Here is a 24,347-nt window from a genome sequence, read left to right on the forward strand (position 1 = left end):
CCCCTGCCCACGTCTCCTGGACCGTCCCAGAGGGGCACGCAGGGCATGGCCTGGCTAGGGCAGGAATGGAGGCTGGGGGCTTCAGGAGTCGGGGCCCAGCCGCATTGGGGCTCCGAAGAGGCTTCACGGCAGGGAAGAGGTTGCAAGACGAGCAGCCTCTCCCCACAGCCCCAGCCGCCTCCTACCCAGGGGACGCAGACGGTGGATGCTGGGCTGGGCTGGGGGGGGTTGTATTTTACAAGCAGAAATGGTGCTGTGGGGCCGCTAGAGGTCAGGAGGGGACCACAAGCCCTTCCTTGGAGAGCCTCCCCCTCCCCCCATCTGCAGGGGCTGCCCTGCCTGCTGGCACAGAGGAGCCCCCAGGCCTGGGGAGGGTCTTGTAAGGGAAGGAAACACCCCCCCTTCTCTTGCTGACCCTCATTGGACTGAGAGAGGGTGGTGGAAAAGCTGCCTAACCCTGAAACCCATCGGGGTGGTGGTGGGGAAATGGTGGGCTCAGTTTCGGCCGTAGGTCGAGGCTACCTCTAATTCTGTGATCCCTGCAAATGTACATATACAAATCTAAGATGAGAGTGTGTCTGTGTGTGTTGGGGGGCATCTTGTCCTGTTAAGAGAAGGTCCTCCTTCCATCTGCAGAGAACACCCCCCCCCCGCATTTCTCACAGAGCAAAATGTTTCACTGGGGGATTCAAATTGTTGGGGGGGGGGAGACGCTGCCTAGGGAGGGGCTCCTCTAGCGTGCCCTGGCAGAAGAGGGTGGGCAGGTGGCATCCATCTGCAGTGCACAGAGGAGGTTTCCCAGGGTCCCTTCCAGGCCTCTCTGGTGCCCAGATGTTGGCAGCTGGAACTGACAGGGGGGGGCAAGGGGAAGTCACTCTTAATGGTGGGGGGGGGCTGGGGGTCCAGGCCGCCCTACTGCTGGGCCCCCAGGTCAGCCCTCAGCCAGGTGGGGCTTCCAGAGAAGGCCTCCCGAGGGGGCTGTTGGGCGGGGTGGGGGGGTCATACGGAGAAGCGCCCCCTGGGTGACCGGCAGTGGTGCTCCGACCGACCCTCCTCTCCACTTGTGCCCTAGGCCCAGCAGCAGAGGAGCCTGGACGGCCTGGTGGGGCAGCCCTCGAGGGCCGGGGGCCGCCGGGGCAGGAGAGAGGCTGGCGGGAATTCAGGCCCGGAGCTCAAGAACGCCAGTCCGATCTCCGAGCGGGATTCTGGGATCCTGGATGTGGAAGAGGAGGAAGAGGAAGAGGCAAGTCTGTTCGAAGGCCAGGCGTGGGTGGGGGAGGGGGTGGGCCAGGCTGCCCGGGGGCTCTGGGGGGGAGGGGGGAAGGAGGGAGTTCATTTGCATCCGGTCCTGGATCTGCCGGGGGGGGGGGAGATGGGGCAGGAGTTGGGTGCCACTTGGGGTCTTCCAGGCTGGGCTTCTCCTTTCCCAGGCCCACCTCCTCATCCCTCCAAGGGGCTTTGCTCATGTAGTCCTCGACTTACAACTCTTCATTTAATGGCCATCCAAAGTGACCCTTACGATTGTTGCAACATCCTCATGGTCACGGGATCAAGGTTCAGATGCTTGGCAGCCGGTTCACATTTATGACGGTCCCGTGGTCCCCTGATTTTGTGACCTTCTGACCAGCAAAGCCAGTGGGGGAGCCGGACTCACTTAACGGCAACTGCAGTCGTTCGCTGAACAACCGTGGCGAGAATGGGGCAAAGCTCACTTAACTGCCGTCTCGCTTAGCAACAGAAATTGTGGTCCTAAGTCGAGGACTGCCCCCATGGCGGCCTCTGCTTTAAAGCCTCCTCCTCCTCCTCAGATTCCCCTCTCTTCTGCTGCCTTGCAGCCTCCCCCTCGGGGCATGAGAAAGGCCGCCTGAGCCGGGGGCCCAGAGCAGCCCACCCATTTCAGAGCCCTCTGGCCAAAGGCTTCTGGGTTGGGGTGCAGGGTCTCCACGTGGAGTGTTTGTGGGGAGGGGGTGCGGGATCCCCCTGGGTGAAGAAGCTCCCTTCGGCCCTCTGTGCTCCCTCCCTGCCTTGACTGACAGCTGTCCCTCTTCTTTCTCCCCCCAGGTGCCGGGTGCTCAGGATCTGGTGGATTTCTCCCCCGTCTACCGCTGCTTCCACATCTACTCCGTGCTGGTAAGCGGCTGCTCCTTCACCCCCCTTTGAACCCCTGTCCTTCCCCGGGAAGAAGGGGGACACGGATTGTCCCAGAGGCCCCGGAGGCCACAGCCCTCTCTTGGTTGTGTTCCTTGAGGACGTTTTGCTTCTGACCCAAGAAGCTTCCTCGGGTCTCCTTCAGTGGAAAAGCTGCTTCTGCGTGAGCCCCCCCCCGGCCAGCCCCCCTTGAGCCCCCAGGCAAGGCTTTCCTTGGCCTGGCCTGAAGGTTATGTGAATGCAGCCGGACTGGCAACTCCTGGGATCTGCTGGCAGTGACTCTTTGCTGGGTCTCTCCGCCTCACCCAGGAGAGCAACTGGATCACTTTTCCTCTGGAGCGACTGGCCCGTTCCCTTCACCTGCCCTCGGACAGCCGTAGAGGCGCCCCATTGGTGGGCCTTGTCCTCCAGTAGCGGGGGAACATAGGCTCTGTAGTTGAGAAGAGAGCCGCCCTCTCCAGGTTCTGGGGCAGCCCCTTCCTTCCCTTTCGTGACCCCCATGAAGCCACCGACGCTTTGTGGCCTCTCTTTGGAGGCTGGTTTCAGGGGCTGGGGAGGGGGCTGCCTCTGAGGGGCCTCCGTGGAAGGGACCTGGAGGGATTGGGGTGCAGGGGCTTGCTTTCCACCCAGGAGCCCCCGTGCCCTTCCCGTCTTTGACCCCTGTCCTGCCGGGAGTTCCTGAGCAGGGCGGCTGAGGGCCAGGGTGGCCGGGCTGAAGCCAGGACCGGAAACCGTCTCCTCATCAGCCAGGCAGGAGGACTGGCATGGAGGAGCTGTGGGAGGCGACTCCGCCTGGCTGACAATGGCCTTATCGGAGGACCGGCTGCGGCCGTGGAAAAGGCCCCCTGGGAGCCCGAGCACTCCGGGCTCCTCCCGCATTGTTAGGGAAGGCGACCTTCCTGTCACCTCGCTTTTACGGCTGAGCCGCTGAGAAGTTCCCAACGGATTAGTCGAAATCCTGCTTGGCTCTGCCAGTCCTGCTTATCGGGCAGGCAGCGGGCAGGGCTCCCCTCTCGCACACAGGGGGTCGGGGCCCGGTCACGGCCGGAGCATCGGGAGGGCCTCCCCCCCTCCTCCTCAGGGCAGGCAGAGGCTTTCTAGGAAGCTCTGGACTTCAGCCGGGGGTCAGGCGGTCAGTGGAGAGCAGGGAGAACGGCCCCCCTCCCTGCTGAGAGCTGGGGGGATCTGAGGAGCCACCAGACACCCCCCCCCGCCTTTCCCCCATGCCTCTTTTCGGCCTCCGGCCAGGCTCCTCCTGATCCTGTGAAAGGAGCCCTTCGTCCCTGCAATGAAGGGGTTCAGCCAGGAGACTTTGGCTCCCGGGACGGAAGCTGTGGAAGAGAGCAGCCTCGTCTCCTCTTGGGTCTCCTAGCTCAACGTTCAAGAATATCAGGATGACAAGAGATTTGGAAGGGAACATAGAGGTCTCCTAGTCCAACCCCTTCCCAAGCAGGAGACGACATTCCAGGCAGGTGGCCCTCCAGTCTCTTCTTCAAAACCTCCAGGGTTGGAGGGTTCATAACTCCTGGAGGCAAGTCATTCCACCGATGAATTCTTCTGTCAGGAAACCCCTCCTTATTTCTAGAATAGTTCCCTGCTTAGTATGGTTTCTTCTCCTGCATGGTCTCCTCCTCCTCCTCCTCCTCCTCCTCCTCCTCCTCCTCCTCCTCCTCCTCCTCCTCCTCCTCCTCCTCCACCACCACCACCACCACCACCACCACCACCACCACCACCACTTCTCTGAGCCAGGTTATCATGGCTCTTCTTCAGCTTCCCCGTCTTCCTCACCCAGGCAGGGGCCCTTCCGGGCACGGCCATCGGTTGAAATAACAGGAAATGGGGAGCCTCCTGTTTGCAGTGGCTTTTGGACAATAGAGCCGGAGCTCCGTTACTCTGCAGGTCGTCATTAACCTGGGTTCCAACAAAGGGCCAGGCAAGATGGCTGCCTCTCCGGGAATCTCCTCCGTGGGACGGAGAAGCAGGATCTGTGGGGCAGGGTACGCTTCCTCCCCACTTACAAAAGGAGCTGGGCCTCTTCTTTTTTGGTTCAAACTGAGAGAAGAGCAACAGGATGAAGTGGAAAGGAAGGAGATTCATCCTTGGCTCCTTTAAGACTAGCGGACCTCAACTCCCAGAATTCCCCATGCTGGCTGAGGAATGATGGGAGTTGAAGTCCACCATTATGAAAGGGGCCAAGCTGGAGACACCCCCTCCCCGGTCTTGACTTTTGGGAGGAGATGTTCTGAGTGGCAGAAGCTGCCCAGGAGAGGGATGGGGGTTTCCAAGAGCCGCTGGCTGGACCCCCATTTCACGGGTTCCTGTCCTGAGCAGAGAATTGGACCAGGCGTTGTTTTGACTTAGGTGGCAGCCCATCGGACGGACATGACTCAGGGCAGTCAAAGTAGGCAAAACCAGAGCCAAGAATCATGGAAGGAGCCTCCCTGTAGCCAGGAGACTCTCCCTGGGCTCCCTCCAGGCCCAGGTCCCTAGACTTGGCCCAGGCCCCGGGGTCCAAGGCCCCCTGACCGTTGACAGGCACAATCCCTTTCCTTCCCTCCTTTCAGGCGGTGAAAGGAGCCTGCCAATCATAGCTCTAAGCACATCGCCCTGAATTGTAGGAAGGAAGCTCGGCCACGCGGAGTCCCCGACCCCCTCACCCCCTCGGTCGAAGGAGGTTTAATTGAACCATTGGGGGGCGGGGGTGGGGGGGCTTTGACGCCTACGATAACCTTGGGTTTGCTAAAGACCCCGTGGACAATCAAGCTTGGAAGCCACTTCTGGGTGGCGGTTAGGCAAATGGAATTGTGCCCCGCTCCAAGATCTAAAGTTTATATTTTAATCAGGCATATAGACCTTATTTACAGTGTTTTTTGTCCGTATTGTTTATTATTTGGCTCTTTCCTCTTAAGGACTTTAATCGTTAACCACATATTGCTATAGTTAATGCAGGTCATCCCTGATCAGAAGTTTGGCATAAAATGTTTCACAGCACTGTAAATTGTTAATTGGTAGAATATATTAGCCATGTAATACTTTCCACCTAATGATTATCTGTGATTTCTTTTGGTTGCCAAGCCCACATTTATTGCTTTCATAGTATTTTCTTTCTTTATTATGTTTTCTTAATTTTTTTAAAGTGCACATTTGCATCAGTTTTATTATTTTCCTTTTTTTTCTTTTCTGAAATAATAATAATTGAAGCTTTTAAGGCAGCCCAGAGGTGGAGATGGCAGAGGCTTAAAGTTTTTCCCCCCTCATAAATTCAGATCAGTGATGGGTTCTGAGACAGAGAGGGTGGGAAAAGTCCCTCCGGAGGGAAGGGGGTTTCTTAAAAAGGCAGCATTCAGACATAATTGTGGACAACAGTAACAAGACGATGCCCCTGTGGGAAGCAACAAAAAGGGGAAAAATTCTTCTTTTATTGATGAATATTCCTCAAGCAGGCCTTAAATAATATTTTAGGGCAAACACTTCCTCTTTGGCTCATATATTCTATTAAGGAGCTCTGAGCAGAGACGGGGGTTGTGTTACTGCTGTTGGCCTTGCAAAACTTCCAGGCTGTGTCAACCCCTTGGTAGCTACTCAGAGGTGGCCTCAGGTAGGAGAGACCCCCTGGTTCAGAGGCAGGGGCTTCACCTTGTGGGGAGGGTCAGAGGGGGCAAGGGGGGGGACGGTTTCCCCTTTCTCCCCTGCTCTTTGGGCCCTTCCTCTGCCGCTGGCTAGAAAGGGTGGGCTTCCCACTTTGACCCCTCCCAGATTGTTCCAAGGAAGCTGCTTCACAGCCCTTCTTCTCCCTCTCCTCCATCAGGGCGTCTAGGGGGGAGATTCTGCATCAGCTCCCGAGTGGGGTTTATTTTTCCCCTGGAAGAAGAATAGGAGGTGAAGAAGACAGATGTGCAGGGAGGGAGGGAGGGAGGGAGGGAGGAGGTCACCAGACAGCTGGATGCCTAGCAAAAGAGTCAGCAAAGCCGACCTCTGGATGAGGTTGGAGCCACGGGAAAGAAATACAGGTTGACAGATTTAAAATATAAATATTCCGGAGAGCGTCTTTCTAATCACTTTAAAACGTACTGTGAAAATGCTTCAAATGCACCAGAAGCCAGCTGTCAGGGGGGCTTAGCAGCCTCTGGAGGAAGGAGGGTCAAGAGGGGATTGCAGAAAAGCCCTGTCGGATTTGGGGTCTCCGCTGCAGGCCCCGAGGTGGCGTTTTCAGGAAAGGGCCTTGCGTGGAGGCGAAGTTAACGGGTGGGAAACACGAACTTCTTGGGTCCTGATAAATTAAAAGGAAATGCAGTGGATGGCTTCCTCCAGGCAACTCCGGGCATTATAATACGTTCTGAAAGAATTCCGTTGGGAAATGGTCTTTTATGGCAAAAACACACCACGGGCTTCATTTCTGAGGGTTTCCCCATGGAGTCCGTGTTGAGCTCCAAGGATGGCACCCCACAGCCTGCATGCCCACCCAGGGGAGCCCCTTTGGTAGGGCAGAAGACCCAGCCAATTCCTCAGAAGCTGAGCCGGGTTTATTCTTGGCGGAGTGGAAGGAGGAGGCGCCATGGCCAACTTGCCACGGGACAATTCAAGGCGGGATAACTCACAAGAGGGACCAGTAGAACTGACCCCCCCCCCCAGAAAAAAACCCACCCCTCCAGGACTTCTAACTGGAGAAGGTCCAGACTGGTCCCTCTCTTGCGTGGTCCCCTGGTGAGTCGGCCAGGGCGAGTTGTCTTAGAGGGGGGGGGGGTCTCCAACCTTGCCAACTTTAAGGCTTCTGGACTTCAACTCCCAGAATTCCGCTTAGCCTTAAAGCTGCCGAGGCTGGAGACCCTATTCCTGGGTGGGTGGTTGGGGGCAAAGGGAGGCCCTTGGCCCCTGGGGGAAGCCTGACCCTTTCTCTCCTTGGCAGGGAGCCCGAGAGGCCTTCGAGAGCTACTACCGGAAGCAGAGGAGGAAGCAGGCCCGGCTGGTTCTGCAGCCCCCCTCCAACATGGTAAGGCCCCAAGAGTTTGGGGGACAGGGGGGGGTCTCCCATGGGCTGGATCTCTTGGGTTCAACCCCCCCCCGGTGTTTTAATCTTCTTGCCTTCCTCCCCTCCCTCTAGCACGAAACCCTCTCCGGCTACCGGAAGTATTTTAATCAGATTGTAGGGTAGGTATTCTTCTGTCCCCTTCTGCTCCCACCGGGGCTCTGGCCTGTGCGGCATGGGCGGTCCTCGACTTATAGCCATTCGCTTAATGACTCTTCCCAGGAACAACGACACTGACAAAAAGCGATGACCATTTTTCACACTTACGACCGTTTTAGCCTTCTTGGCCTCCTCTCGGTCTGCCCTTCCTCCCCCCCCCCCCACTCCCAATGACATCCTGGTGAGGAAGCTGGGATTAAAAACTCTGGGCCTGAATCTCCTGGCCGGCTGGGTTGGAAGCCCTGCTGGACAAGCCCTTTGCCCAGGTCCAGTGAAGCCAGAGATGGGCTGACCACATCAGCTCCAGTTGAGCCTTCGGGTCAGAGTGGGCAGCCACCTGTCTGGAAAGGCCGGGGTCTCCTGCTTGAGTAGGGGGTTGGACTAGAAGGCCTCCTGGGTCCCTCCCAGCTCAGTTCCGACCGATGATGCTGAAGGGAGCCTCCAGTGAGCTGTGACCCCTTCCCCCTGGCTAGCTTCTTCGTCATCGAGGACCACGTCCTGCACACGAGCCAAGGCCTGGTGGACAGAGCCTACGTCGACGAGCTCTGGGACATGGCTCTCTCCAAGACCATCGCGGCCCTCCGGACGCATTCGGTGAGTAGCGGTCGCTTGGCCCTTGGCTGCCGAAGGAGCCCCCCACCCCCCGTTCTGGGTCGGGGCCTGGGGTTCCTGCTCTTTTGGCTGCCTTTGCCTGGAGCTCCATAAACCATATGGCTCAGCCGTAGACACACCTTTTCCCTTTTTCTTTTAATGGACCTGATCCTTATTTTGATACGGAAAGCAATGCGGCTTTATTACTGACGATGTTACTTTGTTGGGTCGTGAAATGCCTGCAAGGAAATCCACAAGATCAGAGAGCTCCAAGGATCCCCCACAGTCCCCCCCCCCCTCCTCCTCCTCCTCCTCTCCACCCCCCTACCCCCATTCCTTTCTGGCACTGATCATGTCACCTAGTTTGGTAATGAAATGTCTGTAAGCAAACCACGGAGGCTCAGAGAGCACCAGGGGCCCCCAGTGGTTCCTTCCTTTAACAAGCAGATTTGAGCGAAGTTAATTTTTATGTGATTTCCTTTGGTTTAAGCGATTTTCCTTTTTTTAACCACAAAATCACCCTGTGGAATTGGAAGTTGGAAACACGTGGGGGTCCCAGACTGTCTTCCTCTGAGCCCCCCAACGCCCAGAGAAAGGCAGCCAGTCATCCCTCCTCCTCCTCCTCTTCTCCCTCTTTCAGTCCTACTGCTCCGACCCAGACCTGGTCTTGGACCTGAAAAACCTCATCGTGCTTTTTGCTGACACTCTCCAGGTAAGGAGCCTCCCCAGGGCCCCTCCAGCCCTTCCCCAGGGAGGCCCAGAGCCCCAGTGCCTGACTCGCCTCCCACACAATCTCCCCCCCCGCCTTTTCCCCTCTGAATCTCCGCCCGGGGCTTCATCTGGAAGAAGGGGGGCTGGGTGGAAAGGTTCCTCAGTGCAGCTCCTACAGCTGGTCCTCAACTTACAACCGTTCAGTCAACAACCCTTCTCCAAAGTTGGTGGAGACAGCGGCCATGCATGGGTTAACTCAGTCAGTAACCAATAGAACTGAGTCTACCAAAGTGACGTCATGGCCTCCGAGGAGCCTGCTCCCGCTCTTTTAGACTCCGTTCGATCGGAACTGGCTGTGCTAATCGCTTTCTCCTCGACTAATACTTAATAATTGATTACTTTAATTGGATTTAATTGGATTTCACTCAAACAAAGAAATAAAATGACTTCTCTAAATTGGGCTCTGGATTGGGCTCCTGTTAGGACTCTCACGTCCCGTCCAGCTTCTTCTGGATTCCGGTCCCATCCGAAGCCCCAGAGGGACCTTTCCAGAGGCTGCTCAGAGCCCCCTGGGGGTTGGGGGCCCTGCCTTCCTCCCCTGAAGCTCCCCCTGTCTCCCTGCCAGGCCGACGGCTTCCCTGTCAGCCAGCTCTTCGACCTGCTCTTGGAGATCCAGGACCAGTACAGGGAGACGCTGCTGAAGAAATGGGCAGGAGCCTTCAGGTAAGGCCTCTGCGGGGGGGCTGGGGGGGGCTTGATTGCTTGTGGCCAGGAGGAAGGCAGATGTGGAGGCTTCCCCAGGGAAGATCCCACAGCAGGACTCAAAGGGGCCATTTGAACATGAGAACGGACACAAGGCTCACCACCAAGGTCAGGCAGGTGACGAGGGAGCCCTCTCCGCCTGCTTTGAAGCCCAGTGGGGGGGGGGCTGTGGGACCCCCATCCTGCTCCCTTCTCTGTTCGGGAGCCTGCTTTCCCATCTGACTCTGCCCCTCTTTATTGGGTGCTGCAGAGATGGAGATGGTGAGAAATGGTCCTAAGCCTCATTTCTCAGTGCAGGGTGTAACTTTGAACAGTCGCTAAACGCATCGTTGTGGGCCGATGAAACCTGAGTGCTGTTGCCGCTGCCATTTTGGGGAGCCCCTGTGGAGGGTCCAGAGCAGGGCCCCCAACCTCCGCAGCTTTAAGAGCGAAGCCAACGGGGGGATTCTGGGAGTGGAAGGATTAAGGCTGCCGAGGTTGGGGAGCCCTGGCCCAGAGGGGAGGGGGCTCCGGGGACAAAGCCTCCCCCCCCCAATATCAGATGGACGTCTTTTGTTCTTGCTGGGCACAGCTGGGGGCTGGGGGATTCTGGGAGTTGAAGTCCACGGGACTTCAAGTCGCCAAGGTTGAGAAAGACTGTGTTAAAGGAACCCCAGTTGTGAAGTTAGTGAGTTAGTTAATTGGGCTCCCTGGGGAAGAAGATGCTGGGAAGGATGGGGGGGCAAGAGAAGAAGGGGAGGGGGCGGCAGAGAAGGGGGGGGCTGGAGGGAGTCACGGCCTGGGCTTCAATGGGGTCCGGGAGAGGGCAGGAAGGCCTGGGGGAATGGGGTCCACGATGGGTCGGACACAACTTCGCAACTAACAACAACAGCAACAAGTTAATAACACGCTTGTTAAGGGAACCTGGCTTCTCCGTTGACTTGATCGGAAGGTTGCAAAAGGAGACCAGGTGACCCCATGCCACTGTGGCCGTCATAAATGTGAGTCAGTTGCCAAGCACCAGGATTTTGATCACATGACCCTGGGGATACTGCAACGGTCGTAAGTGTGAAAAACGGCCGTAAGTCACTTTTTCCAGTGTCGTTGTAACGCAAATGGCCACTGACTGGATGGTTGTAAGTGGAGGACTGCCTGTAGACAAAGCCACCCAGGGGGCCCAAGCGGAAACTCTCCTCCGTCCCACAGGAGCATCCTGGACTCGGACACCTACAGCCCCGTCTCGGTGGCAGACCAGGAAGAGTATGAGAAGCTGGTGGGGCAGTTTCCCTTCCACGATGCGGAGCTGGAGAAGGTGAAGCCCGGAGGGTCTCCTGGTGGCCTCCCCTCCCCCTGCAGAGCGCTTCTCCAGAGCTGGAGGCCGAGGAGATTCCTCCCCTGCAGAGTCACTTGGGGCTGGCCCTGGGAGGGGGGGGGGTTGCATGACCTCTGGCGGTGCTTCCTGCCTCAAAAGAGGACAGCTTGGGGGTGAGAGGGGGGACCCCGGGGGGGGGAATGTCTCTTTTGGAGGGGCGGAGGAGCACAAAGGTTTGCAGTCATGACAGCTCAGAAGGCTGGAGGTGGGGGGCGATTCTCGGTCATCCTGGTAGGGTGGAATCTGCGTCAACTGGACCCTTTTTCTGGGCGGGGGGTGGGAGGGGGTGATGGCTGCTCGGCCTGTGAGGGCGCCTGTCCTGCTGACCCCCCTCCCCTCCATTTTGCAGCAGCCATTCCCCAGGAAGTTCCCCTTCTCCGAACTGGTGCCTCAGATCTACAACCAGATCAAGGAATTTATCTACGCCTGCCTGAAGTTCTCGGAAGACCTTCACCTGAGGTGAGGGGAGGGGGTGGTGGATCAGAAAGCCCCTGCCTTTCCCCTGGGCCTTTCCCCAAGGGCTGCTCCCCCCCCGCCAAGCCCCCCAGGAGATCTCCAGGGCTCTTGCAAAGCTCCCCTGCTCTCCTGCATCTCCTTGGGGGAGGGGCTCTTGGGAGGGTGGGGTGGGGGTGGGGGCGGTTTGTCTTTGTCACTGAACACCCAGGCAGATACAAGGGGATTCGCTCTTCCTGGGGGTCTCTGGAGTGGGTGGAGATCAGCCTTCCTCAATTTAGGGGGAAAAATAAGCCTCCGAGAGAAGTCCCACCGTCCCAGCTGAAGAAAAGGAGCGAGGGAGCAGAGGCTGCCAGCTCTTCAAGGGCAGTTGTCCTTCGTGGGGGCCTCCACATCTGCATCAGAGCTTTTTTTGGGGGGGGGTCACTCCTTAAAAGAAGCCGGACAATGTGGTGCCCGAAAGCATCCCGGGACCCTTCCCCAGCGGAGCCAATGGGAGCCCCCAGTTAAACAAAATGGATTGGGGAATCATTCAGAATATACTGGTAGCCTCTTCCTCCTGGGGGGGAGTGGAGGTTTTCGGGCACCCCGTGAAGAGGTTGCATGCCAGACTGACCATGGAGGCCAGCCCCCCCCAGCCCCCCAGCCCCCCTTAATTGAGCCTAGACTCCCAGAGGCTGCCTGGACAAATCTACGCGCTCTCATTGGCCTCGTTTGGGGAAAATATCTGCTGTTGCCCACAGATCTGAGTCAAACGTGGGTGGGGAGGCTGGCAGGGTCCCCTTTCCAGGGCAGAGCTGAGGGTGGAGCCCAGTGGTGGGCTCCCGACTTTGGGAGTGGCTCCTGGGGGCTTCCTGGCTTTCCCCCCCCTTTCATCTGGGTCCCCATCCAAGGACTCAGCACTCCTGGCCCTCCTGGGCTGCTGTGAGGTCAGCCAAGGGCGGCCTGTGAGCTCTCTCAGCCCCTGGAGCCTCTGGAGGGGGCCAGGGCTGCCTTTGGTGGGGTGGGGGCTGCGGTGGGCGGGGGTGGTCGGAGGCCATCCTTGAATTCTCCACCCACCACATGGCTTTATTTTTTCTTTCATTAATACACGAAAACCGTTTCCAGCCTTCCTCTTACGGACAAACTTTTCCTGGTAAAATGGCCAGTGTGGTTTTTAAAACCCAGAATACTATTTGTCCTCAATTCTTGAGCCCAAGGTTTCTGTTGCTAAACGAGACGCTGGTTAAGGGAGGTTTGCCCCATTTTACGAATCACGGCAGTTATTGCATTAGTATCCTGGTTGCTAAGTGAATCTCTCCCCCCCCCTTGCTTGTGGAAAGGTGGCAAAAGGGATCAGGTGACCTCGGGGCACTGCGGCCGTCATAAATAGGAGCCAGTTGCCTGGCATCCCAATTTTGATCACCTCGCCCTGGGGATGCTACAGCGGTCGTAAGTGTGGAGAATGGTCATAACCCCCTTTTTTCAGTGCCGTGGTAACTAAACAGACTCTGCTGTTCAAAATACTTGAAACCACGAAATGAAGAAAAGGGAGGGGGTTATCTCTGCATCCTTTTCCCGTCTGCCTTCATCCTCGTGGGCTGGTAGTGATGGGATGTCGGCGCTGAGTTTCTGCCCATGGCCAAGAACCTCTCGGCTGGCGTCGCCCCAAAACACGGGTTCCCCTCGCCCTCAGCAGCTGCTCAGTCAGCCCGGCCGTCCGTGGCCCCCCTCCTCCCTGACTCCCCCTCTGCCTTTCAGCTCCACGGAGGTGGACGACATGATCCGGAAATCGACCAATTTGTTGTTGACTCGGACCCTGAGCGGCTGCTTGCAGAACGTCATTCGGAGGAAGAACGTGGGCCTGACCGAGGCAAGGACTCCTTCCTGGGTTGGGAGGGGTTGGGGGCCTTTGACCCCCTCACCGCTCAGGGCCTCGTGGCAGATCCTCGGAAGGGAGGAGGCGGGAAAAGGAAGCTTACAAGGAGGTTAAGTTGCCTATGAGGAGCCTTCCCCAGGTTTTCCTCCACCACCAGTAAGCCTTTCTCAACTTCCGCCCTTTTAAGATGAGTGGACTTCAACTCCCAGAAGTCCCCAGGCACTTGTTGAACTCACCTTAAAAGGGCCGGAGTTGGGAAACTAGGCCATGAATCAGGCAGGCTTTGATGCGACCCGGGTCAATCTCCTCCTGCTTGGTTTCCTTGAGGGCCCCTTGTCCAGTCTTGAAAGGGTTTCGGGGAGGGTGGTGGGCCAGGGGTCCCCAACCCTTTGGCCACAGACGGCTGCCGCTTCATGTCCTGTTGGGAAGCGGGCCCTGCAAGTGGCAGGCAGGTGCGCAAGGCTTCATCTGCGCATGCACAGGATACGAGGTTGTGCGGGAGAACCCCCCCCCCCCATCACCAGGACCACTTGCCGCCACTCCACGGAACGGTAAATGTTGGGGAACCAGCGTGTACTTCTCATCTCTGCCCCGGCTGAGCTCCGGCCAGGAAGGAGGGACAGTGGGAGCCCTAACGCTCTTGTGCGTTGAGGGTCCCAGTTCTCCAGCCTGATGTTTTGGAGAGGAGCCGCTGGACACAAAGGGCTTGCAGGGACTTCTGGTCACACCGGACATTTCAGGGATTTAGGATACGGTGAAAAGAATCCGTGGGCCAGCCTGGGAAACGGGGAAACCCCCCAAAGCTTCTCTCTGCTGTCCTGGAAAAAGCCAGGGCCGCTTCTGTCGACAGGTGACGGAGAATCCCCTCCCCACCAATTAATTACAGCTGAGGCGCCTGTGGATTTTCTGGCGCTGCTGGAGAGGGAGGGGAGCTGCCACTCAAGCGTCTGCCCCCGTTGAAGCCTTGGCCGAGGGCGTCCGGTCCCTTCCTGTGTTTTTTGCAACCGGTTTGTCTTGAATAGGATCGGAGGTGTAAAGAGAAAATTCCTCGGAGGTTTCATTCTACCTCCGGCAGGAGCCCCGTGAAGAGGCCAAGCCAGAGAGCTTAGTCCCAAAGGGGGGTTTTCAGGAGGCAACGGGACTTTCTGGTTGTTTCATCTGAAGACGTTTCGCTTCTCATCCAAGAAGCTTCTTCAGCTTCGAGTGGATGGTGGGGAAGGGAAGGATTTATGCTCCTTGCAGGCAGCTGGTCCTTTGCCTCCTTTTCAGGGGGTCCTTGAAGCACTTGGGGTTTACCTGCCTCCTCTGGGTCACCTGAGTGGTGCAGATGGTTCCGGTGGTCTGCAGTTTCCCCTCTGTAAATCCATTCCTCCTCCCCCAACCCTCCCATCCTGGTCTTCATCCCGAATTGTGCGGCTAAAAGTCTGCAGAGATTCTCCGTCTTCCAGGTCCTGGTTGTCCCAAAGGGGCTTTTTCAGGAGGCAACTGGAATTCCTTGGTTCCTCTTTTCTTTAAGCCTCCAAGTGCTTCAGTGGCCCTCTAAAAGGATGCAGATTATATCAGCTGCCCATAAGGAATATAAATCCTTCCCTAATATCCTGTCAGAGCTGAAGAAGCTTCTTGGATGAAAAGCGAGACGTCTTCAGAAGAAAAAAGACAGCCCCCCTTTGGGACAAGCCTGGAGGGCAGAGAACCTCTACTCAGAAACATCTCCTGACTCTGCTCTGGCTGGAGGCCGAAGGGCCTCCTGCCTCTTGCCCCGACTTCCTCCAGCCCACCTTCGGCTGACGGTCTTCACAGCGTGTGTCTCTCCTGCAGCTGGTCCAGATAATTATCAACACTACACATTTGGAAAGATCCTGTCGATTCCTGGAAGAATTCATCACCAACATCACCAACGTCCTTCCAGAGACCGTCCACACTACGAAGCTTTATGGAACGGCCACTTTCAAGGTGAGCCTTTGGTTGCCATCCCCACAGTCCTCTCCGAGGCTGACCTGCCTGGGATCAGTCAGCACCACCCAGCAGTGCTCTGAAAGCAGCCAGGGGGCAGGCAGGCAGGCAGGCAGGCAGGCAGGCAGACGGATTTGTGGGAAGCCCCTCCAGAAGTTACAGGGATATTTTGCAGAAAAAGATGGAAGAAAAATGCATCCTCTGCTCCTCCTGGGTTGGGTTGGTGATCATGGAAGCCACTGAACAAAGGGGGTTCAGAAGTGTGCAAGTGCAAGGAAAGAAAGCAGCTCCCCACAGAACAGAACAGAACAGAACAGAACAGGAGATTTGGCCAAGTGTTCTTAGACACGCAAGGAATTTCTCTCCTGGAAGAAGCTCTCGGTGGGTGTGCAAAGCAACCGTCCTCATGCCAAGAAGAAGAGGGGGAAATAAAGGAGGGGAGGGGAAAGAATAGGGCCGCCACCGTTCCTTGGAGGCGAAGAGGCAGAGACATTAGGCAGCCCTTCTGGGGAAGGGGAGCATGGTTCTTATGGCCTCTGTTCCCATAGATTCCCCCCCCCCCTTTGTGCAGTCAAATGCCCCCCCCCCCCCCCGTCTGCTGCAGAGTCCCTGCTGGGTCCCTTGGGGGGGGGGGCTGTTGCAGGAGCTGCTTGAAGCGTAGATAAAGTGGCATGAAGAGGGTTGGTCTCTCATGGGGGGGCCATCAGCCCCCCTTGCCCTCCCCCCAGAGCAGGGTTGGGGGAGCCGCCGTGATCTCTCTGCTGACCTGGCCCTTCTCCACAGGACGGCCGCCACGCTGCCGAGGAGGAGATCTACACTAACCTGAACCAAAAGATTGACCAGTTCTTGCAACTTGCAGATTATGACTGGATGGCCGCGGAAGCCCCCCCCAAGGCCAGTGGCTACCTGGTGGACCTCATTGCTTTCTTGCGCAGCACCTTTGCTGTCTTCACACACCTGCCCGTAAGTCTGGCTGGGGAGGAGGGGGAGGGGGGCCGCCGGGGGTCAGCAGGGCCTCCGGGCCAGATAGAAGGCCCGGCCGAATCTTCAGCTCTCTTCCTTCGGCCCGGCTTCCCTTCGCTCGTCCATCAGCCCTCGGCTGCCCAGAGGCTTTGGGGGACACAGAGGGCTTCCTCCTGCCCTCTTGGCTGCCAACTCCGTTTCTCAGCCCTCTGGGTCAGACATGGGGGCGGGAGATGGACCTGGAACAGCCTCCGGATGGGAGAGCTCCTTGTGTGCAGCAGAACCCCCTTTTTCGTGCCACCCTGATGGGCCAATAGTTGTGAAGCCACGCCCGTCAGTGCTGACTGTGGCCCAGGTGAAGGGACCTGGGCAGGATCCGGTCCCCAGGGGGTGCTGGGCACAGAGGTCCCCGGGTGGATGAGGGTGACCGTTTTCAGAGGGCCTGATGGAGGGAGGCTTTGGAGGACCTGCCCAGAGGGAGAGAAAGAGAGAAAGAGGGAGAGAGAGGGAGAGAGAGGGAGAGAGAGAAAAGAGAGAGGGAGAAAGAGGGAGAGAAAGAGAGGGAGAGAGAGAAAGAGGGAGAAAGAGGGAGAGAAAGAGAGGGAGAGGGGAAAGAGAAGGAGCTTTCATTCCTGGGGGTTGACTGTTGTTTTCATGTCGTGTCAGAGGAGTTAACGACCGAAATCTCCGGAGGGATCCGTCGTAGCCGCGCATGGGGCTTGTTGACTCTGCGCTGTGGGAGAGGGGAGGTGATGTCAACACCTCGGCCGGCCTGTCAGCGCCACAAAGCCCGGAAGTTTTCTATTTGTGGGGGGGAAGGGGGGGTGTTTCTCTCTTGGCCCTTTCGGCTTCCTTTCATCCTCCTCCGAGGAGCCGTGTTTCTCGATAACCTCGGCGGCAGGCAGGGTAAGCGGGAGGTCAGCAGGGCCGGGAAGGGGCCTTTCATCGCCTCCAGCCGCTCAGCCCTCCCCCTCCCCCTCCTCCTCCCTTGCCCCCGCCCCCCCCCCTTCCTCCCAGCCTGCTTACTGGGGCCAGATGGCCAGTGCAGATTTCGGTGGCTCCAAGGACACGTGGCCCTTCCCAGAGAGCTTGGCCGCTCGGGCAGGAGGCTGGTTTTGGCTTTCAAGGCATGGTGGGCTTCCAGGGGGTCAGTGGCAGTGGGGGGCTCCTGCCTGTGGTGGGGGGCACAGAGGCTGTCCCCCCCCCACGCCTTTCCTGGCTCTGGCTCAAGAGAGGGGAAATGATTGACAGGTACAAGCAACCCTGGAGGTGGTCCCTATGAGCACCCCTCCTCCCCCCATTGCAGAGAGGATAGCGAAGCAGGGGGAAGGGCTTGGCTGAAGGGGAGGGCCCCCGCAGCCCCACCTGGCAGGGCTGGAAGGGAACCCGGGCCCCATCGGGAGGAGGGCCAGGAAGAGCAGCAGAGCGGAGGTGGAGCCACTGTGGGACCGGGCAGCTGCAAAGGCCCCCACGCCATCCTGGAAGGACCCCGGGGGGGGGGTGTTAAGCAGGAGCAGTCTCAGCTGAGTGGCGTTGGCCCCTCTTGCCTCAGAGCTCCCTGGATTGGGGACCCCTCCGCTAGAGTGCCCAATGGCTCTCCCTGCGGCTGCTGTTGAGGGGGGAGAGCTGCCCTAGAAGAAGGGGGGCATGTGGCAGTTTCCCTCCAGGAAGGCCGAAGGGAGGAGGGAGGGAGGTCCAGCCGCTTCCGTGGCTGCCCCTGAGGGCCACCTGCAGGCAGGTGGGATGGCTGGGCTGCTCTCCCCTGTCCTCCTAGCCAGGAGGGGGCATCCCTTCCGCTCTCCCTCCCTCCAGCAGATCAGGGCTAGCTGTGCCCCCTCCCCGCCCCAGGGAGAGGAGAGGCCTCCAAGCCCACAGCAACCCGGAGGCTTCCATAACCCCACTGGGGAGAAGGGGGCTGAGGAGTCGGCTCCCTCTGCTTCTGAAGGCCCCTTCTGCGTGCCGCCCGCGTGGAACCGGCTGCCCCCTGAGGTGGGCTTCTCCCGCGGCTGCAGCCTTCAAGCAGGAGCGCTGGGCTCAGCTGTCAGAGAGGCTGTGCTAGATATTGGGCTGAATAGACCCCTAGATCTGCCATGCCTTCAAACGTGGGATCCCCCTGCCCCGCCCTGATCTGCCTCCCGCTGAAGGCGGCTCTTTTGCCCGAGGAAGCCTCAAGGAAGCCTCCCTGGCCTGGGAACCGGCTCCGTTGGCCCTCACCGGCCCAGTCCTGGGAGCGGCTCCTGAGCTGGCGGCTGCCGGAAGGGCCTGGACAGGGCTGAGCCCCAGCAGAGCCTCCAAAGGGACCCTGGTCCTCTCCGGCCGATAGGAGACGAGGCAGGGAGGAAGAGCCTGGGGCCTGGAGTGCCCCCCCCCCCCCTGTAGCCCTTGGGCCTCGGCCCCCCTTCATGGAGGCAAAGTGCCTCTTGGTTCCCTTGTTCTCCTGAAGGGGGCGGCAAAGAGTCATTGGACGGCCGCTGGCACCACTGCTGGGCGCGAAGCCTCCTCTCCCACTTCTCCCCCTTCGGACCCTCCCAAGGGGAGCAGTGGGGTGGGGGAGGGGGGCGTTGAAGCCTCCTGGGCCACCAGCTCTGCTCCAGCCCTCCGTGGGAAGGTGGGGGGGGGCAGAGCCAAGGCCGCGGAAGGGACTGCAGAGCTTTTCTTCCAGAGCTCCAGAAAAGGGGGGGTTTTACCTGGCAGCCGCCAGTTCCTATTGCCCGGTTCCCTCTTGCAGCCGTCCCCATCCTTCCCTCTGGGCCATTTTCCTCCTTCTGTCCAGTCAGGCCTGATTCTGGGACTCTGCCTGGCCGATCCCTGGGGGTCTTGGAGAAGGGAGGGAACTGCCACTCTCCAGCCTGCTCCCTGCCTGCAGGGGCCAAGACGAAGGGGTGCTGGGGGGTCCCTGCGTGCTTCTCTCCCACCTCCAGCACAGAGCAGTGGCCAGCAACGCTAGGAGGCCCCCCGTGGTTTTCTGCCCACGGGATCCCCTTGGGCAGCCGGGCTTCTGCAGGGCTCCTTCCACTGCACGGAATGAAACGTTGCTGCAGGCGTGTCGGTGGGATTTCTTTTGATCTTCTTTCAGCTCATTCTGTGTTTCAACCGCCACTAATAAAAGTAATAATCTAGTGGTTTTATAGTAAAGCCACGGGGGTTAGAATGCCGCGTTGCAGGCTAATTCTGCCAACTGCCAGCAGTTCATTTCTGACCGGCTCATGGTTGACTCAGCCCTCCTTCCCTCCGAGGTGGGTAAAATGAGGACCCAGATTGTTGAGGGGGGTGGAATGCGCTGACTCTGTAAGCTGCTTAGAAAAGGCTGGGAAGCGGCATATAAGTCCGAGTGGCTCTGTGGCTCTATGGATTCCTTGGTGCTTTCCGACTTCATTTCCTTGCCCAGGTACGCACCATCATCAGGTGTTTACATGCAATACTTTGCCCTGCAGGTGTGGTGGGGGGGTGTTGTTTTTTTGACCAGGCTGTTGTTCCGGCCTTGATTGTTTGTCTTGGGTTAATCCCTGCTTATCTGGGCGTGGGCCACTGGAGAGGTTCTGGTCTTCTCCCTTTTGCCATTGTTTCTTCCGAAGGGGCTGCAAGTGGAATTAACTCCCGGGGGGCGCCTGTTGTGGGCCGATGTGTCTGAATGCCAAACCCCCTGGGATCCCCTAGCATTTGGGGGATTGGTCTAGGATGCCCCCACTTCCTCCTCTGAAACTCCGGTTGACTTCGTGTCCTGAGATGAAGGATTCTCATGGTGCAGGGTCCAGCCTGGGTCGGTCACCGGGACCAGAGGTTCTGCCTTCCGAGCTTTTGGACTCGTGGCTGGAGCCCAGGCAGCGTCTCTTTGGCAGAGAGTGGGCTCTTCTGACGGGGCGTCTTCATTCTGCCTTGAACCGCCGGCTGCTCTTCTTGGATGTCTGCTACTGCCTTCCTCCGGCCTGAGTGTCCTGCACTGTGGCCGTTACATCCTTACGTTGCGTGTCGTAGGGGATGGCTGCAGCCGGGGAATTCCCGGAGGAGAAGGCCCCCTCTCCGTCAGAATCTCCCCGTGGAAGCCGAGAAGTTGTGTAAAAAGGGCTGTCTTCTTTTTGCTTCTGTCATCCAGACAAGAGGTTTCTGGTTGGGAGGGGGGCTCTTGGCTGCCTTTCTCCTGTGCCCCCCAGTGTCAGGAAGCGGTCCTTAAGTGAGGACCTCACTGTGTGTTGCTGAGTTGTTATCCAGGCAGCGCACATGATCCAGCGGGGGCTTATGCAGAGACCTCACCTGCGTTGGTGGGAAGGTGACTTTAACCGTCCCGCCGTCTCCAAAGGTCTCGGGGCCTCTCGGAGGCAGGGAAGAGGCAGGGAAGGCAGAGCAGGAGCGGAGAGAGGCTGCTGGGCCCTTCCGGCCGTCCCCCTGTGTACGGGGAGTCCTCCACCTAGGACCACAAGGGAGCACAATGTTTCTGTTGCTAAGCGAGACGTTTGTTCAGTGAATTTTCCTGCCTCATTTTACGACCTTCCTTGCCGTGGCTGTTAAGTGAATCACTGCGGTTGTTCAGTTAGTAACTCGGCTTTAGTGAAGAGACTCTGCCGCCTTCCTGGACTTTGCTTGCCAGAGGGCCAGAAATGTGACCACGTCACCCCGGATGCTGCGGCCGTCATAAACACGAGTCAGTTGCCGAACACCTAAATTTGGATCATGTCAGGATGGGGCTGCCGCTGTGGTCACAAGTGTGAAAAAGTCCCTTTTTGAACGGTCGCTGAATGGACTGTTGCAAGTGGGGGAGGAACCTGCGTCCGATGGGGGGTGGGGTTGCCTCTGCCTCCCCCCAGGGCCGGCAGGAGGGCAAGTGCTGTGGCACTCCGGGAGACCCCCCCCCCGCCCTCCTGGACGTCCTTCGTGGGAGGGGCACCTTGAGAAGGGAACCAACAAGGCGGATAAGACCGGGAGGGGCTTTTTTCCAGACCCCCCCACTTCACCCAGCAATCTCTGCTGCCTAATGGGCAGAGCCGCCCCACGGGCACCTGTCGGGCAGAGGCTGCCTTGGGTCGCAGGTTTTCTGGAGGTCGGTTCCTGGCTTCCTGAAAGAGGCTGGGGGCGAGGGGGGAGGGGGGAGCACAGCTGCTGCTCGGAAGGCCTGGGGGGGGGACCTTCCCCAGGAATCAAAGGCCCCAAATGGGAAGCAGAGAAACGGAAATGCTCGGTTTTGCAAAGCACATGTGTGACCCCTGCAGAGGATCCTCTCACAGGGAAGAGCCGGAGGCTTCCCTCCGAGAAGGACCCCCGGGTGCAATTTCCCTCCATGCTGGCTGGGGAATTCTGGGAGTTGAAGTCCAGACACCTTCAAGTTGCCAAGGTTGAGAAACACTGAACTGGAACAAAGGTGGGATTTCCTGGGAGTGGGAGAAGAACTAACCAGTGGAACAGCTACCAGAAGTGGTGGCCACTCCATCCCTGGAGGGTTTTAAGAGAACCCTTTGTCTGAAACGCCAGAGGGTCTCCTGCTTGAGCAGGGGGGCTGGGCTGGAAGACCTCCACGGACCCTTCCGGTTGTGTTCTTCAGCTGTGATCCTTACACGCTCTCCAAGGGGAGGATGGTTCGTGCCCCACTCTTGGCCCCTCTCTGGGCTCAGGTCTCTGCACTGCTTCCCATCACGACGGTTGCTTTCCAGCTGAACGGGCTTCCTGGTATCTGGCTTGTTTGGCGTCTAAGGGTGGCTGACGTCCATAGCAGATTCTGGGAAGATTCTGGAGAAAGTGTATTTGGATTTCATTGAAGCCTTTACAGTATTTAATAAGCCGTAGCGTTCTGACGCAGAAGCCGGGGAAGAAGGGCTGGGATGACGCCACAGCTCAGGCTCCGCATCCATCGCTCCTCAAGAGGCCCCTTCGGACATTCGTGGAGATCCAGGGATCGGACGGGCGACTTCTTAGGGCCGGGCTGACTAAGCGGTTTTTCCCCATCTGCTTATTTGTCCTACTAACTGTCAAGCCTCCCTGAGTGGGTTTCCCTTTGGATCTGCCAACTTCCCATGTGATGGGCGCATGGAAGAGAGACTTTGGGCCTCCTTCCTCCTTCCTCGTCTGCACGTCTGGCACGTACAGTTGAGTGAGAAGAGCCACCAAGGTGATTAAGGAGCGGGAGACTAAAACGTGTGAAGGATGCAGGAACTGGGTTTGGCCAGTCTGGAGGAAAGAAGGACTCTGGGGGGGACAGACAGGATAGGAGTCTTCCAGTATTTGAGGGAGGGGGTCAAGCCGTTCTCCAAATCACCCGAAGGCCAGGGGGAGAAACAAAGGATGGAAACTCATCAAGGAGAGAAGCAGCCTGCTGTTAAGGAGAAACTTCCTGGCAGTGAGGACAATTGACCAGTGGAACTCCTTGCCACTAGAAGTTGTGGGTGCTCCATCACTGGAGGTTTTCAAGAAGAGACTGGGCAACCGTTTGTCTGAAATGGGAGAGGGTCTCCTGCTTGAGCAAGGGGGTTGGACTAGAAGACCTCCAGGGTCCCTTCCAGCTCTGTTTTGATTGACTGAGAAGATCAGAACGGGCTCTGTTCCTCTTAATCCCCCTCTAGGCCTTCCCTTCCGGATTCGCTGGGGGGCGGGGAGCAGCAGGGGGACCCTGGCCGAGGGGTGGAATTAGTGGAGGTTTGTTTTAACAGCGGTTCAATTTCGGTAGCGCTTAATGAGGCCTTTGATAACAAGGTTCTCCGATTTACCAGGCGGCTTTGCCCAAATCCTCTTAATTGTTAGCACATTTTCTGGAGGTGGCTGTGTTTGCTGAGCAGGACAGGAGTGGCCTTTTCCTTGAGATCGCCTCTCCTTCGGGACCAGAGCAGACGGAAATGTCAAGGAAATCAGAAGTTTCCAGCCCTGGGTGTTCCTCAGTATTGGTGGAGAATGGGTTAGAGCAGGGTGGGCAAGGAAGCCCCCCCCTGATGACCTGGGGACTTCAACTCCCAGAATTCCTGAGGCAGCAAAGCTGTCAGGAATTCTGGGAATTGAAGTCCAGGGCTTGTAAAGTTGCCACGGTGGCCACCCCGGGCTACAGACTCCCCTTCCTTGGTAAACAGAAGGCAAAGGTGGTCTCCTCATTCCCCCTTGACCCAGTGGGCTCTTCCATGCCTGGAGCTCGGCAGCTTCACAAAACTGATTGTGTGGTGGAGTTTGTGTCGGGGTGGGGAACTCAACAGAGCTTAGCCACACAGGGACGGTGAAGAGCACCCAGTTTAAAAGCAGGTGTCATCACTACTACCCCTGTGTAGATGGGAGACAAAAGTTGTGTGCAGAGGGTCTCCTTCCCTCCGGTGGGTTTGAGCTACACAGTAGAGAACCAAGATCAGGGTGGATAATTTGTGCAGGGGACGGCTGGTCATTACAATAAAACAAATGAGCCCCCCCTCCCTCAGGGTAATTCAGCAGTAGAATTCTCCTCTCTCTCTCTGTCAGTATTTTGTGCGTCCATATTCTATGTATTCCCAGGCGGCTGTCAATGGACACTTTGATGGAGGTGCGGTCTGCAGCTATGCCAGCTATGTTAGTTTTGCTGTTTGGGAGAAAAACTACCGTATATTTCACTCAAACTCACACACAGGCAAGAACCGTGAGCTCAACAAAAGTATAAACAATGGGAAATTGTGGACTGAAGTAAGCATTACTCTCAGTTGGTGGCATACCTAAGCAAGAATCGGAATAATAGATTTGGAAGGGGCCTTGGAGGTCTTCTAGCCCAACCCCCTGCTCAGCCGGGAGACCTTAGGCTGTATTAGACAAATGGTTGTCCAATCTCTTCTTGAAAGCCTCCGGTGATGGAGAACCCACAACCTCCGAAGGCAAGTCATTCAACGGGTTAATTCAGTGGTCTCCAACCTTGGCAACTTTAAGACTTGTGGACTTCAACTCCCAGAGCAAAGCTGGCTGAGGAACTCTGGGAGTTGAGGTCCACAAGTCTTAAAGTTGCCAAGGTTGGAGACCACTGGGTTAATTGTCCTCGCTGTTAGTTCCAGGTTCCTTCTGTCCTTGATGAGTTTCCATCCATTGCTTCTTCTCGTCTGGCCTTTGGGGGCTTTGGAGAAGAGGGGAGCCCCTCTTTTCTGTGGCAGCCCCTCATATATCAGAAAACTTGGTATCATCTCTCCCCAGTCCTTCTTTTCATTAAACTAGACATAATTCCCAATTCCTACAACCGTTCATCGCATGTTTTAGTCTCCAGCCTAGGAGACCACGGGAAACAATAACGAAGTTGACAGGTTAAACAGCGCACCTGGCCCTGGGATACTGATTGACGTACTAATTTTAGGTGAGCCTCACTCCAAAAGAAAGAAAAAGCGAAGAAAGGAAGCAGCCTGGCCAGAGGTAGAGAAAGTGGTGCTGAGAAGGTGGCTGGCTGGGCAGATGCA

The 24,347-nt window shown here is 57.6% G+C and overlaps 1 protein-coding gene across 1 annotated transcript in view; it reads left to right on the plus strand.

The window, feature by feature from the left end:
• EXOC6B (exocyst complex component 6B) overlaps positions 1-24,347 on the plus strand; it is a 103,084-nt gene that overhangs the window by 40,710 nt on the left and 38,027 nt on the right. The window contains 12 exon segments of the mRNA XM_087723879.1: positions 1,073-1,243; positions 2,062-2,130; positions 7,055-7,138; positions 7,250-7,296; positions 7,807-7,927; positions 8,565-8,636; positions 9,261-9,358; positions 10,583-10,688; positions 11,098-11,207; positions 12,942-13,053; positions 14,878-15,012; positions 15,796-15,975. Of these exon segments, the coding sequence (XP_087580005.1) occupies positions 1,073-1,243; positions 2,062-2,130; positions 7,055-7,138; positions 7,250-7,296; positions 7,807-7,927; positions 8,565-8,636; positions 9,261-9,358; positions 10,583-10,688; positions 11,098-11,207; positions 12,942-13,053; positions 14,878-15,012; positions 15,796-15,975 (1,305 nt within the window).

This window comes from Thamnophis sirtalis, unplaced genomic scaffold (genome assembly GCF_051295495.1).
Source record: "Thamnophis sirtalis isolate CommonGarterSnake01/CBP01778 unplaced genomic scaffold, rThaSir2_p1.2 scaffold_10, whole genome shotgun sequence".
Classification (NCBI taxonomy): Eukaryota; Metazoa; Chordata; class Lepidosauria; order Squamata; family Natricidae; genus Thamnophis; species Thamnophis sirtalis.